The sequence below is a fragment of the Gymnodraco acuticeps genome, unplaced genomic scaffold (assembly GCF_902827175.1).
Source record: "Gymnodraco acuticeps unplaced genomic scaffold, fGymAcu1.1, whole genome shotgun sequence".
Classification (NCBI taxonomy): domain Eukaryota; kingdom Metazoa; phylum Chordata; class Actinopteri; order Perciformes; family Bathydraconidae; genus Gymnodraco; species Gymnodraco acuticeps.
Window position 1 is genome coordinate 107117 of NW_022991515.1, and position 14682 is coordinate 121798.

General features: G+C 42.8%; 1 protein-coding gene across 1 annotated transcript in view; it reads right to left on the reverse strand.

Moving 5' to 3' along the window:
- LOC117533364 (glutamate receptor ionotropic, delta-1-like) overlaps positions 1-11550 on the reverse strand; it is a 99140-nt gene extending 87590 nt beyond the window's left edge. The window contains exon 1 of the mRNA XM_034197059.1: positions 11270-11550. Within this exon, the coding sequence (XP_034052950.1) occupies positions 11270-11543 (274 nt within the window). The 5' untranslated portion in view covers positions 11544-11550. The remainder of the gene's footprint in view (positions 1-11269) is intronic.
- Positions 11551-14682: the final 3132 nt, after the last annotated feature.

Consider the following 14682-nt stretch of genomic DNA (forward strand, 5'->3'; position numbering starts at 1 on the left):
TGACCAACTTTAGCCAACATTAGCGGCCTTTAGCTTAGCGGTGGTGACGTGAAGTCATGTGACCGTGCTGTAGTTCCTTTATAGCCCAACATTAGCCTCCTTTAGCTTAGCGGTGGTGACGTGAAGTCTTGTGACCGTGCTGTAGTTCCTTTATAGCCCAACATTAGCCTCCTTTAGCTTAGCGGTGGTGACGTGAAGTCATGTGACCGTGCTGTAGTTCCTTTATAGCCCAACATTAGCCCTCTTTAGCTTAGCGGAGGTGACGTGAAGTCATGTGACCGTGCTGTAGTTCCTTTATAGCCCAACATTAGCCTCCTTTAGCTTAGCGGAGGTGACGTGAAGTCATGTGACCGTGCTGTAGTTCCTTTATAGCCCAACATTAGCCACTTTTAGCTTAGCGGTGGTGATGTGAAGTCATGTGACCGTGCTGCAGTTCCTTTATCGCCCAACATTAGCCTCCTTTAGCTTAGCGGTGGTGACGTGAAGTCATGTGACCGTGCTGTACTTCCTTTATAGCCCAACATTAGCCGCCTTTAGCTTAGCGGTGGTGACGTGAAGTCATGTGACCGTGCTGTAGTTCCTTTATAGCCCAACATTAGCCGCCTTTAGCTTAGCGGTGGTGACGTGAAGTCATGTGACCGTGCTGTAGTTCCTTTATAGCCCAACATTATTCTCCTTTAGCTTAGCGGTGGTGACGTGAAGTCATGTGACCGTGCTGTAGTTCCTTTATAGCCCAACATTAGCCACCTTTAGCTTAGCGGTGGTGACGTGAAGTCAAGTGACCGTGCTGTAGTTCCTTTATAGCCCAACATTAGCCACCTTTAGCTTAGCGGTGGTGACGTGAAGTCATGTGACCGTGCTGTAGTTCCTTTATAGCCCAACATTAGCCTCCTTTAGCTTAGCGGTGGTGACGTGAAGTCAAGTGACCGTGCTGTAGTTCCTTTATAGCCCAACATTAGCCACCTTTAGCTTAGCGGTGGTGACGTGAAGTCATGTGACCGTGCTGTAGTTCCTTTATAACCCAACATTAGCCTCCTTTAGCTTAGCGGTGGTGAAGTCATGTGACCGTGCTGTAGTTCCTTTATAGCCTAACATGTGAGAGTATCCTGATGAACTAAACGTGTAAGGATCAAAAACATTTGTTTGACACATATATTATTTTCTGGATTAATCCAAAATCACAAGGAGGAATCCCATTGGACCAGAAATATGCTGCCTTCAGGGACCAACATAGAATTACTACATCCTGCACTATAAATATCTACAAGAGGGTTTGTTTTCTGGACATTTAAAGGGCATTTGAGAGCGTGTTGCAGGGTGGTTGTTACAAAAGGTTATAAAGCTCAATAAAGGTTAATAACATCTTTGTGATTGGCCGTGTTTCTGTTAAACCCCTCCCCTCTGCTTCCTTATGATTTCCAGTTTGATCACCTCACTCCTTTATTCAGTGCTCTGGTTCCATCGTCTCCTCCCCTGACCCTGAAGTCGAGGTGCATGTTTTGACACCACAGCGGCCTGAAGACTTGTTCCTCCATTAACAGAAAACAAAGAAGCAGACGTGCCTGATTTCTCTTTCTATTCGCGGCAGCATTTATCTTCACGCGCCACTGAATCTGCAAAACTCTTTCTCATTTTCTTGGAAGTGAATCCCTTCTTCTTTAAGGCAAATATGCAAATCAGCAGTCTCTCCTCCTAAACGTCCTGTAGGAGATTCTGTTTCTGCTTCAGCAGCCTGCAGCCGCTCTGCGTGAGGAATTAATTCACAGTCTGGATGTTTCCCTCCAGAGGATAACAACCTGCAGATACTAGAGAGGAGTGACTCACTGGCTGGCCATAGGGCACCACTAAAAGGAACATCAATGTGACATTCTTTGTGAATTTTGATAAGATGATCTTAAAACTCAAGATAGCATGGATTCAAACGGATGAACACTTTCTCTTATATTGTCCAGTCCATTTCTAACAATGACAGAAACACCTCTCTGTTTGACGCCTTCATTTTTTAGGGATAAGTCAATTGTGAAAGAAACATTTAATTCGGACAAAAACAGTAAAATTCTGAGGGGACAACAATTGTTGAAAAAGGTTGAGAATTTTGAGAAACAGGGAGTTTATGAGAGAATTCGAAAAAATTGAAGTTGTGAGAAAATAATTCTGAAAACAACAAAAAAAATCAGAAAAAAGTCCGAATATTTAGATAAAAGTGAAATTCTGAGAAAAAAGTTAAATTGTGAGGAAAAGTTAAATTGGATACAAAACGAATAATAAAGTAAAAAATAAATAAAAACATTAAAAATAATGAGAAAAAAACATAAATAATAAAAAAAAGAATAATAAAAAATAGACTTAACTCTTTCTTCCTCAATTCTCTCTCTCTCTCTCTCTCTCTCTCTCTCTGTCTCTGTCTCTGTGTCTCTCTCTCTCTGTCTCTCTCTCTCTCTCTCTCTCTCTCTCTCTCTCTCTCTCTGTCTCTCTCTCTCTCTGTCTCTGTGTCTCTCTCTGTCTCTCTGTCTTTCTCTGTCTCTGTCTCTGTCTCTGTCTCTGTCTCTCTCTCTCTCTCTCTCTCTGTCTCTCTCTCTCTCTCTCTCTCTCTCTCTCTCTCTCTCTCTCTCTCTCATATCATTAAGCATTTTAATGGACTCCTATAGGATTACATGCACTCTGAATGAATCTGACGGGGGAACTCCTCTCGGCATACATCCTGAGCGGCTGAGGGAATATGGAGCAGCAGGAATTAGAGAGGATTAGTGCGGACAGGAAACAAGAGGAACCGGATCGATAGCGTGTGATTAGTCCAGAGAGGAGGTCTGTCTTTTGTTATGTGCGGTTTAACAAACCAAATCTGCCTCTGGGACAATTAGGTTAGAGCAGGAAGCCGATAGAAGCTGCACAGAAGAGTACGGTCGGGAACAAAGGCACAAAAGAAAGTGATAAACGAGCGAGGACAGGAGAAACTAAACAGCTGTCACTTCAAACACATCTCCGGTGAAACTAAAGATTGCTTTGAGTTTTAAAAAAACATGGCAACGGCTCTCAGGAGATCAATTCTCCTCCAAAATCACCTTCTATTGTTGGAGATTACACATGCAGCACAGTCGCTGAATCACTGCACTCTGCAGGCTTAGACTTTTCGGGTAAAATCGATCAATAAACAACAGCTGATCGATTTGGACTCAAGCTGTGGCTCTGAAGTGATTTCAAGGCGTTAAAAAACACAAGTAATTCAGAACTTCAAAATGCATTTATACTTCAATAGTCACACAATACGCATGAACAATATAGTTCTCTTTCTGTTGATTTAGTATATATATATGTTATTATTTTTGTATTAAATGGACTGTACTTATATAGCGCTTTATCCTTAAGACCCCTCAAAGCGCTTTACATGCTACACACAACCGCATTATAAAGTGTTCTGATGACACAGCCATGCTTAGTCTACTGACTAGAGACTCAGACATCTCTATGTATAAACTTGAGATTGAAGAGGTCGTGAAGTGGCGTGAGGCGCACAACCTGGTGTTACATGTTAAAAAAACAAAGGAAATGATCTTTGACCCCAAGTCAGTAGGCGATCACAGCCTTATCAACAGGGAGGGAGTTGAGCAGGTTACACGTTTTAAATATTTGGGGATTTATTTTGATGCTCAGTTAGGCTGGGCCCATCAGGTGGATCAGGTATGCTCAAAGATAAGCCAGCGCCTGCATTTCCTGCGTCGGCTCAGGGTTCATGGAGTGGATGCATGCATCATGTTAATGTTCTACAGGCAGCAATGGAGTCTGTTATTCGTTATGGCATCACAACATGGTTTGGTAACTTGTCAGTTAAATCTAAATCACAACTCCAGAGCTTGATAAAAAGGGCTGGAAAAATAACTGGCGTGCTTCCACCATCCTCTCTTCAGGAGATGTTTGAGGAGATGGTGAGAAAGCAAGGCCGTAAAATCACATGCGCCCCCAAACACATCCTGGATAGAGAGTTTGAGCTGCTGCTCGGAGGGCAGAAGGTATAGATTACCAAACTGTAGATTGAACAGGTTTCCCTTTGTTCCGCTGTCGATCAAGCTGCTGTGATTATGCTGTTAGGAGTTGTTGGGAGGTGCAATGTTTACAGAGTAGTGTGTGCAATCGAGAAGGTTAAATAGGGGAAGTGCATTTATTGTTTTATATTCATTTGTACTTTTTTTTATTTGAAGAGGTTAAACATTTACTGTCATTTAAAGTCAACTTAACATTTTTATTTACTTTATTTTATTGTATGTATTTTTATTTCGAGCTTTGTTGGCATAGCAAAAACCCTTTTTACCGCTAACTATATTTCCCTTACTTCAAGGTGAAAGCCGTAATAACTGAAGAAAGTAATAATACTCCTTTGTCTTTCATTCGCCCTGTCACACACACACACACACACACACACACACACACACACACACACACACACACACACACACACACACACACACACACACACACACACACACACACACACACACACACACACACACACACACACACACACACACACACACACACACACTGTTCTTAATCACCTATCAAGTGAGCACTTCAGTCCCATTTAGCAGTTCAATAAAATCAAAAAAGGCTCGTTAAAGAGAAACCAGCTGCTGTTTTAACGCCGGTCAAATATGGCTCTGAAGTGCTCACTGCTCACGCTGCACTTCAGAAGGAAAACACTCTAATTTCAGAGCAAAGGATAAAGGGAGCTTTATGAGGAACGTGAGAGTCTCCATCTCATACTCACTATTTGGTATTATCCTGTTTTCAATATGAACAGTCGAAATGAACATATCCTCACGATTTCTAGGCTTTTTCTGCAGATAAACAATGGCTAACAGGTGCAACCCCCTATAACGTCCCCTAACATTTCCATCATACGAAACTGCAGCTTCAGAAACGATGCAGATATAAAAACACAAATGTTCCACATGAAAAAACATCTTCAGCAACTTGAGGAGACATGCAGCGTTTACTAAAAGCCAAACGCTGAAGAAGCTCAAACACAACGGAGACCAGGGGACACTAAAGAGTGACACACACAGCTGGGAGACCAGGGGACACTAAAGAGTGACGCACACAGCTGGGAGACCAGGGGACGCTAAAGAGTGACGCACACAGCTGGGAGACCAGGGGACACTAAAGAGTGACGCACACAGCTGGGAGACCAGGGGACGCTAAAGAGTGACGCACACAGCTGGGAGACCAGGGGACACTAAAGAGTGACGCACACAGCTGGGAGACCAGGGGACACTAAAGAGTGACACACACAGCTGGGAGACCAAGGGACCCTAAAGAGTGACGCACACAGCTGGGAGACCAGGGGACACTAAAGAGTGACGCACACAGCTGGAGACCAGGGGACACTAAAGAGTGACACACACAGCTGGGAGACCAGGGGACACTAAAGAGTGACGCACACAGCTGGGAGACCAGGGGACACTAAAGAGTGATGCACACAGCTGGGAGACCAGGGGACACTCAAGAGTGATGCACACAGCTGGAGACCAGGGGACATTAAAGAGTGATGCACACAGCTGGGAGACCAGGGGACACTAAAGAGTGACACACACAGCTGGAGACCAGGGGACACTAAAGAGTGACACACACAGCTGGAGACCAGGGGACACTAAAGAGTGACGCACACAGCTGGAGACCAGGGGACACTAAAGAGTGACGCACACAGCTAGGAGACCAGGGGACACTAAAGAGTGACGCACACAGCTGGAGACCAGGGGACACTAAAGAGTGACACACACAGCTGGAGACCAGGGGACACTAAAGAGTGACGCACACAGCTGGGAGACCAGGGGACACTAAAGAGTGACGCACACAGCTGGGAGACCAGGGGACACTAAATAGTGATGCACACAGCTGGGAGACCAGGGGACACTAAAGAGTGATGCACACAGCTGGAGACCAGGGGACATTAAAGAGTGATGCACACAGCTGGAGACCATGGGACACTAAAGACTGACACACACAGCTGGAGACCAGGGGACACTAAAGAGTGACGCACACAGCTGGAGACCAGGGGACACTAAAGAGTGACGCACACAGCTGGAGACCAGGGGACCCTAAAGAGTGACGCACACAGCTGGAGACCAGGGGACACTAAAGAGTGACACACACAGCTGGGAGACCAGGGGACACTAAAGAGTGACGCACACAGCTGGAGACCAGGGGACACTAAAGAGTGACGCACACAGCTGGGAGACCAGGGGACACTAAAGAGTGACGCACACAGCTGGGAGACCAGGGGACACTAAAGAGTGACGCACACAGCTGGAGACCAGGGGACACTAAAGAGTGACACACACAGCTGGGAGACCAGGGGACACTAAAGAGTGACGCACACAGCTGGAGACCAGGGGACACTAAAGAGTGACGCACACAGCTGGAGACCAGGGGACACTAAAGAGTGAAGCACACAGCTAGGAGACCAGGGGACACTAAAGAGTGACGCACACAGCTGGAGACCAGGGGACACTAAAGAGTGACGCACACAGCTGGGAGACCAGGGGACACTAAAGAGTGACGCACACAGCTGGGAGACCAGGGGACACTAAAGAGTGACGCACACAGCTGGAGACCAGGGGACACTAAAGAGTGACACACACAGCTGGGAGACCAGGGGACACTAAAGAGTGACGCACACAGCTGGAGACCAGGGGACACTAAAGAGTGACGCACACAGCTGGAGACCAGGGGACACTAAAGAGTGACGCACACAGCTAGGAGACCAGGGGACACTAAAGAGTGACGCACACAGACTGGAAGACGTTCAGGAATCAATAATATCATTTTGCTTTCAGAAAGATCGAGAAGTGGTTCAACAACGGTGGCTTTCCAAAGCTATCCTTAAAATGGAATTTGAGCACATTTAAAGAAACCTGGAACTACAGAAGTCCCTGAGCTGTCCCTGTACTCTCAGCCGGCCACGTGTCAACAACAACAACAACAACAACAACAACAACAACAACAACAACAGAGTAGTACACAACCTGTCGATGCTGAGTCATTGCTGCATTTATTATAATTTTGTTTCTGGAACATATTTTGGTTTAAAACTATCTTTTTGTTTGTTGGTACCATGACAGACATTCTTTAAAGTGACTTTACTTGAACTTCTTATTTTTATATAAATACATTTTATTTTATTTTTTATTTGACTGTGTTTGTTTTCATTTTATTAGAATTTGTTATTATTCTAATTTCACTTTTTTACTGGAACTTCTTATGTTGAACAATCTTTACGTTTTTATTTAACTTCAGCTAACGGTTAACATAGCAAGACCAATGCTACTTACTTTAAGGTTATCTAAACACACAAACTCTATCCATGCACAGAACAAATAAACACTTGGTGTGATTGTGTTTTGGAGGGGAATCCAAATCATTCAAATGACAAACATGATTTGTGCCTCGAACTACAGAAGTCCCTGAGCTGTCATTTAAAGACGTCCACATCTCCCAGCCACTCAGAACCATGTTACCTGTGCCCTGGTTTCCGTCTGAAAGGATCCTCTGGCTCTGGAGCAGCTACCCTCCATCACTCTGGATGAGAGTCTGAGGGGTGAAATGCCTGCCTCCGTCTATATCCTTGTATTGTAATTGCCACCATCCTGTATCGATTACGTTCACGAGTCCATTGGATCTAATGTGATTTCATTACGATACAGTCCCAGTCAGCTAATGTCTCACGTTCTGCTGCAAAATCAGGACATAGAAACGTTCCCGAGGCTAGAAAACAACATCATTGAAAATCATTCGGCCGAGTGCTTGTTGTCTTCATGTAGTTCATGTGCGGTTACAACTTCAGGTGGACTCAGGTTTCCAGAAGAGGATGTCAATAGATATGCAACAAGAGGAGTGCTGTGGGTATAATGCATGCTCCAGGTTTAAATCAATAGAGTTCTCTGCAGATATGGAATAAGAACAGGGCTATTTGTTGTCGTAAAAGGTAAGAAAATGCCTCAAACAACTTTCCCAACAAGGTATCTGACTATTTAGCACATTTCTGTACATCTTGTAACGATTTTGCAAGATTTAGCACTTTGAATCAGAGATATTTCTGGTGGTATGGAATAAAAACAGGGCTGTCTGTAGCCTCGAAAGACAAGAAAAGTCACGTTAATGTTATTTGTGCAGCCAAAGATCAAGAAGAGGCCTTCAAGGGCTTAAACATCTGTATCAGACAACACGGTGCACATAAACCCTTAAATCAGACAAAAGAGAATCCCCAAAAACAACTTTCCCAACAAGGTATCTGACTATTTAGCACATGTCTGTACCAGGGTTTCCGCTAGGATTTTTTCTCGCCGGTCAAATGTCCGGGCAGAATTTATTTTACCGGATACATTTGAAACTTACCGGTCATATTTCAATAATAATAGTAAGAGTTGTGTAGCAGAGTTTCCGTTAGCAGGTAATTACCGGACTATGAGCAGATATGCTTCAGTTTAAAACTCAGTTCACGGGGCTCATTTTTATATTGCTTCAGTCTATAATCGTAACAGATCGAACAATTCAGATCCATTTTTCAATAAATTATTCCACAAACAACATAATTATTACATTCAAACAAACTACTTGTAGTAGATAACGTACATTATTCAAAAGTTTACATTAACTTTGAATAATCACACGGGAGAAACGGATGCTCTCTTTTCCCCTCTCCCTCTCTCTCTCTCCTGACAGCCCGTCAGTTTCTCATGCAGCTAAACAGAGGGCGGGGCTTCAGGTGATTATGCAGAGCTGCTTGTCTCGGTCTGACTCAGCAGCTGATCTGATCTCTCTCTCGCGTCCGGTTATACTTCACTCGCGTTTATGTCCATATCGATCAGATCCAGCTCTCCTGATCGGCCTTTATAGAGAGCACCGATCAAACTATTAAGAGTGAATATCGGCCGATAATGACCGGTGGCCGATCTATCGGAGCCTTCCTAATTATTACCAGACATTTTGACCGGCAGGTTTTGAATTTACCGGTTTTTAATACATTTTACCAGCTAAAAACCGGTAATTACCGGCTAACGGAAACCCTGGTCTGTACATCTATCTGAACATGTTGCACGATGTGGAACTTCGAAGCCGAATATTTTCTAGTGATATGGAATAAAAACAGGGCTGTCTGTAGCCTCCACAGACAAGAGAAGTCACGTCAATGCTTTTTGTGCAGCCAAAAATCAAGACGTTGCCTCCTAGGGCTATAACATCAAGCAGACAACACGCTCATCATGCAGATAAAAAAAAACGCCCAGAACAAACGCTCTAACTTGGTGCTTCAGAAAGTGTGTTGAGACTCAGACATGCAGAGTTTGAGCGCAGACTGAAACATTTCCACGTTTGCACATTTATTCGCACATCTGTCCGACCATTTTGCACATTCCCCTGAATATGTTGGTTAGGGTTAGGGTTAGGGTTAGGGACCATTCCTGGAACTGTTTTGCTCTTGAAATCAATAGATTCTACTTCAAATATGGAATATAAAACAGGGTTGTTTGTATTCTTTAAAGACATGTCAATGTTTGCTACAAAGGGCTTTAAAATCTGCTCCATCTTAGAGCCTCAGTTCAGACAAGAGAAACGCCCAGAACAAACGCTCTAACAAGGCGTTTCAGAAAGTGTGTTTAGACTCAGACATGCAGAGTTTGAGCGAAGACTCCAAAGGTAGAAAAAGCAGCATATGTTACCACCTGAGGAGCTTCTCTGCAGAGCGCTGGTTCTTTGAGAGGCTGGGATGCTTGTTCTTATACAGAATGTTAAAGTAACCTCGCTGCTGAAACCCAAACAAGAACCAGGCGTCCTGTAGAGTTCAAACAGCAGAAGAGCAGTGTGTGGCATCATCCCTCAACAGGGGGGGGTGAGGCAACGCTCAGGTATCTGTGAAACAAACACGGCCAAAGTTTCCAGACAATAATCCAAAGTTATCGGGATGAGTATCATTGCTGTCGATGCTTTGGATAACTTGTAAGTGGCTGATTCATCTTGAACTTAAAGCACCTCTAAGACAACACATTCCCAGATCTCAAATACACCACATTTTACACATTTCTAAGACAATCTAGTTTCCACAAAAACAACAATGTCTTCACTTCAGAGTCACGGTAGATTAAGCTGAAGCCATTCTTCACTAGAGCCATCCTCACAACAGTCAGAAGATCTCAATGTTTTCTAGGGCCACAAAACCAGTTTTCCAATTGAAAGTCTCTAAGGATCTGAAGTTTCTTGCTTTTCCCACATTTCTAAATGTTTTTTTGGTCACAAAATGATTGGAAATGTTACTCATACCACAGCATGTGAGAAAGGACCACGTTTGACTGATTTCTAAGATAATCTAGCTTCTAGAAAAACAACAATTTCTTCACTTCAGAATCACAATAGAGGAATTGGCACCCATTCTTCAACAGACTTTCCTCACAACAGTCAGAAGACCTCAATGTTTTATTTTCCAGGGCCAGAAAAACCAGTTCTCCCAATTAAAAAGTCTCTAAACAGGCGTCCAATCAACTTTTACCATTCCTAACAGTTCTGTATGGAGGAAACTATCTATTACAAAGAGTTTTTGATGGAAAATATAACGTTTCTAGCTGTTAAAAGTAAAATGTATCAAATGGTTCAGATTTCTAGGATCATCCAGCTTCCAATAAAACTTATTTTGTTTTCCTTTGACAACAGATCCAAATTCTCAGCAGCTGATCCTCCCTCAGCGTTTCCAGAAACATCTCAACATCAACTCTTTAAAAGGACCCAGAAGCTCCAGCTCTGCGTCTGGACCCTCCGTCTCTCACTCACCGTATTCGATGTCGTAGAAGACGATGAACTTCTGCCAGCGCAGCTCCAGAAGTTCATCAACACGATTGTAAATGTTACAATGTCTACTAAGCTTCTGTGGAATGTCCTCAACAACAGTCAGTAGTTTCAACTTTAGGCCCAGAAAAGCAGTTCCTTCAATTAAGAGAGTCACTAAACAGGAAACCAATCAACTAGCCAATGAATCAAAGACTTGTTGATGGAAGATACGCCGTTGTTTAGCTGTTTAAGGTCAAATGGACCACATGTTGAAGATGTTTAAGATCCTCCAGCTTCCAATAACAGAGCCAAACTTCTTCTGTTTTCCTTCGACAACAACCCAGAAGAATATTTGTATATATCTGAGACCCATACTATATGCCTAACAATAGCATAATATGAGACCTTTAAAGGACCCAGAAGATCCAGATCGGCGTCTGGACCTCCGTCGCTCACTCACCGTATTCGATGTCATAGAAGATGATGAACTTCTGCCAGCGCAGCTCCTCCACCAGCGTGAGCATCACGTCGTTGAGGCGGACGGGCGGCCGGGCGGACAGCGTGTACCTGTGCCCCCCCGGGCTGGGGTTGAAGGGGCAGGCGGTGCGCGGAGAGCCCTCGCTGCTCCTCTGGACGTACAGGTGAGGGATGTGCATTGCGTCCGTCAGAGACTGCAGAGCGCTGGCTGAGGCACATCCTGTAGAGGTGACCAACGCCAAGATGCCCTGGTTCATCAGCTCACAGGCTGCAGGGACAGGGAGAAGGACAGGGTTAAAGAGGCAGCAACACTATCTGTGAGGAGCTTTGGAAACAACAGCAAACTGCAGAACTAGCATGTTGCCAGAGATAGGAGGAGGAAGTAGGACTGGGCGATGTGAACACAACAATACATCACACAATCTTAGATTAAACACTGTGATATTGATATGTTGACAACATTTGATTGTTCAACTAAATATTTACACAGTGAGATTTTGATTAATAATCACCAGTAATGTGGTTTCGATAATGAAATAGCAAAGACAGGAAATAGAACAGCAAGAACATACTTTCAAAACTGCAGCTTGAATTGAAAGACTGACAATTTCACATGTTTTATTTTTCTATTAATAATATTTACAAATGATTAAATTATTTATTTAGAATTCTTTATTTGCAAATTCTTAACTCCCATTACAGTGTCTATGTTTGCGCCGTGATACACCAAATTAAATCCCCTGTTTAAATCTACTATATCTACAATATATATATTTTATTTTAAATAAATGTCCAGTCATTTGTCAAATGTTCTTTTATTCCTTGTAATCAATTCAGTTTGTATTTTTTAAATAATAGTTTCTCCTGAAAATTGGTTTACAAATATTTCCATATGTGCAACTTTCTACCAACACAACTCCTCGTCAGCAGCAGCTCCTTCCCCTCTGCTGAAGATGCAGACATGGCTGCGCCCCCACAGCGCTCACATTAAGTGATGTCTTGACCTCACATTATGGATATTAGACACACTCATAAATCTGCAGAGCGCCTGACAGCCAACACTGGTTCTCCTGACCTGCTGCACTCAGGGAGCAGGAAGCTATCATTAAACATTTCCGCTGCGCAGGCTAAGCTAAAGGCTAACGGGTCTGTCACCTGTCATCATGAGGTGTAGGAAATAAAAGAAGAACAACAACAACAACAACAGAGTACTACACAACATTTCGATGCAAAGGTCTGCGGCTCAGACTGGACATTTGTGCATGTTTAATTTCTACTTATCGGCAATGCCTTGTTTAGTTTTGTATGCGGATGCAACCCAACACCTTTACCAATGTGGGATCAATAAAGTATCTCTTATCTCATTTATCATCTTGTTTTTTGAACGACTTTTTGGGTTAAATCAATATACTTTGAGTTGGTTCCATGACAACACATCTTTAGAGCGACTTTACTTGAACTTCTTATTTTTTATATAAATAGTTTTTTATTTTATTAAATGTTTTATTGGACTATGTTTGTATTAATTAATTTAGAATTCATTTATATTATATTTCAATTTTTAATTACTTCTTACGTTTAACAATTTTAACCATTTGTATTCATTTTTAATTGCACCATCTTACCTCAACCTTCTAATGTTCATACAATGATAAATGTTTCATACTCTGACCATAATAAATGGTTCTTAAGCTAACGGTAAACCAGCATGTATTCCCAATGCTACTCTAAGGTTATCCAAACACACAGATGTTACACGAACTCTATAAATGCACGGAACAAATAAACACTTGTAACTTGGTGTGATTGTGTTTTGGACTGGAATCCAAACCATTCAAATTACAACAATGATTTATATTGGTTTCTAAATGGCGTCTGCAGTGTGTTTCTGCTGCACGAACGATGAATTCTCCACCACATGTTTCCTTGACTCCCTAAAAGCCACTTTCCAGCCCCTCTGCTCTTAAAGACACCCTACTAGTGCTTGCTAGAACAAAATGTGTTGTGGTTGGTCCTCCTCAATTTAGGGACCGAAATCCAATCATGTTTGTTCACTCTTCAGAGGAGCTCTGCCTTTGCTCCTCTCTTATCCACTTTTAGGAGATTGAAGCCATTTACAGGGTGCAGATCAAATAATCTTGCCTCACTTTTACATTCCTTCTCTTCACCGCAATCGCACTGCTTCTTCCTGGCTCCGGAGCTTCTTTACAAACATGTTTGCCTCTCCGCTGTTTCTGCCGTTCCCGGAAAAAAAAAAGCTACGCTACATTTGTTCCAGACTCCATGCTGTTCCCAGCCTAAAATATTCATTCATACATCTCCCCCAGTGAGCTCCACTTCCTGCTGAGGCCGGCACACTCTTCACTTCCTGTCACAGCGACAGGATCGTTTCCAACATTTAAACTTCCGTGGAAGCAGAACTGGAGCTTTGTGCTTGCTCGGTGCTGAGGCTGCAGCTCCCTCTGAAGCCGGACATCAAGCACCTGAGGATCCTCACAAGCTGCGCACCCCGCACTTTGAGTTCACCTGGGAGCATTAACGCTTCCCTTTAATGCACATAGTTAATATTTGCTTTTCATGTTTTCAGTTTCAAAAGAGCTTTGACAAAATGTGAGTCTTTTGAATCGATGGAGTCAGAAGGAAATGCCGCACTTTTAAAACGGAAAATGTTTTAATGTTTTCCTGACAACAGACTTTTACTGTCCTTTGTAAATTGAATCCAATGAAAAAAAAACGGAACACTTTTTTGATCCATTTTCTATATTTTACTCAAATTCTTCAATAAAGTCTTAATTATCGCTGTTGGCTTGTTGGTTGTTTAAAACTCATAAAACGTTGTTGACAATATATAAGTTGATTTAATAAATATTTGATCAACTGAGTTTCTTAAACAAATTTGTCAACCGGCATGAACAATGGTTTCAAATATTAAAAATGTACGAAAGAAGTCGATTAGGACATAAATGACTATTTAGACAAGTACACGATTAAGAGAGGGCTGACCTGGTCTTAATGTAACTAACCGTTCAACCAACCATCCATCCATCCATCAACCAGCTAGCCAGCCAGCCATCCAACCATCAGTCAATTGATCAACAAACCAACATATCAATTTGCCATCCAACCAATCAACTAACTAACCAACTGACTTACATACCAAAAACCACCCAGCCATCAAACCAACCGATGTACCAGCCAATTCATCGACCAAACAAACTACTTTCCTTCCAGAATATCCAAACAACAAATCATTCAACCAACTATCCAGCCAATAAATCAACCAATCAACAAACCATCCAACCAAATGACCAGATGACTAACTGACTAAATAACAAAGCAACTAATCAACCAACCAGCCATCCAACCAACATACTTACTATCAAACCATGTAGCTTA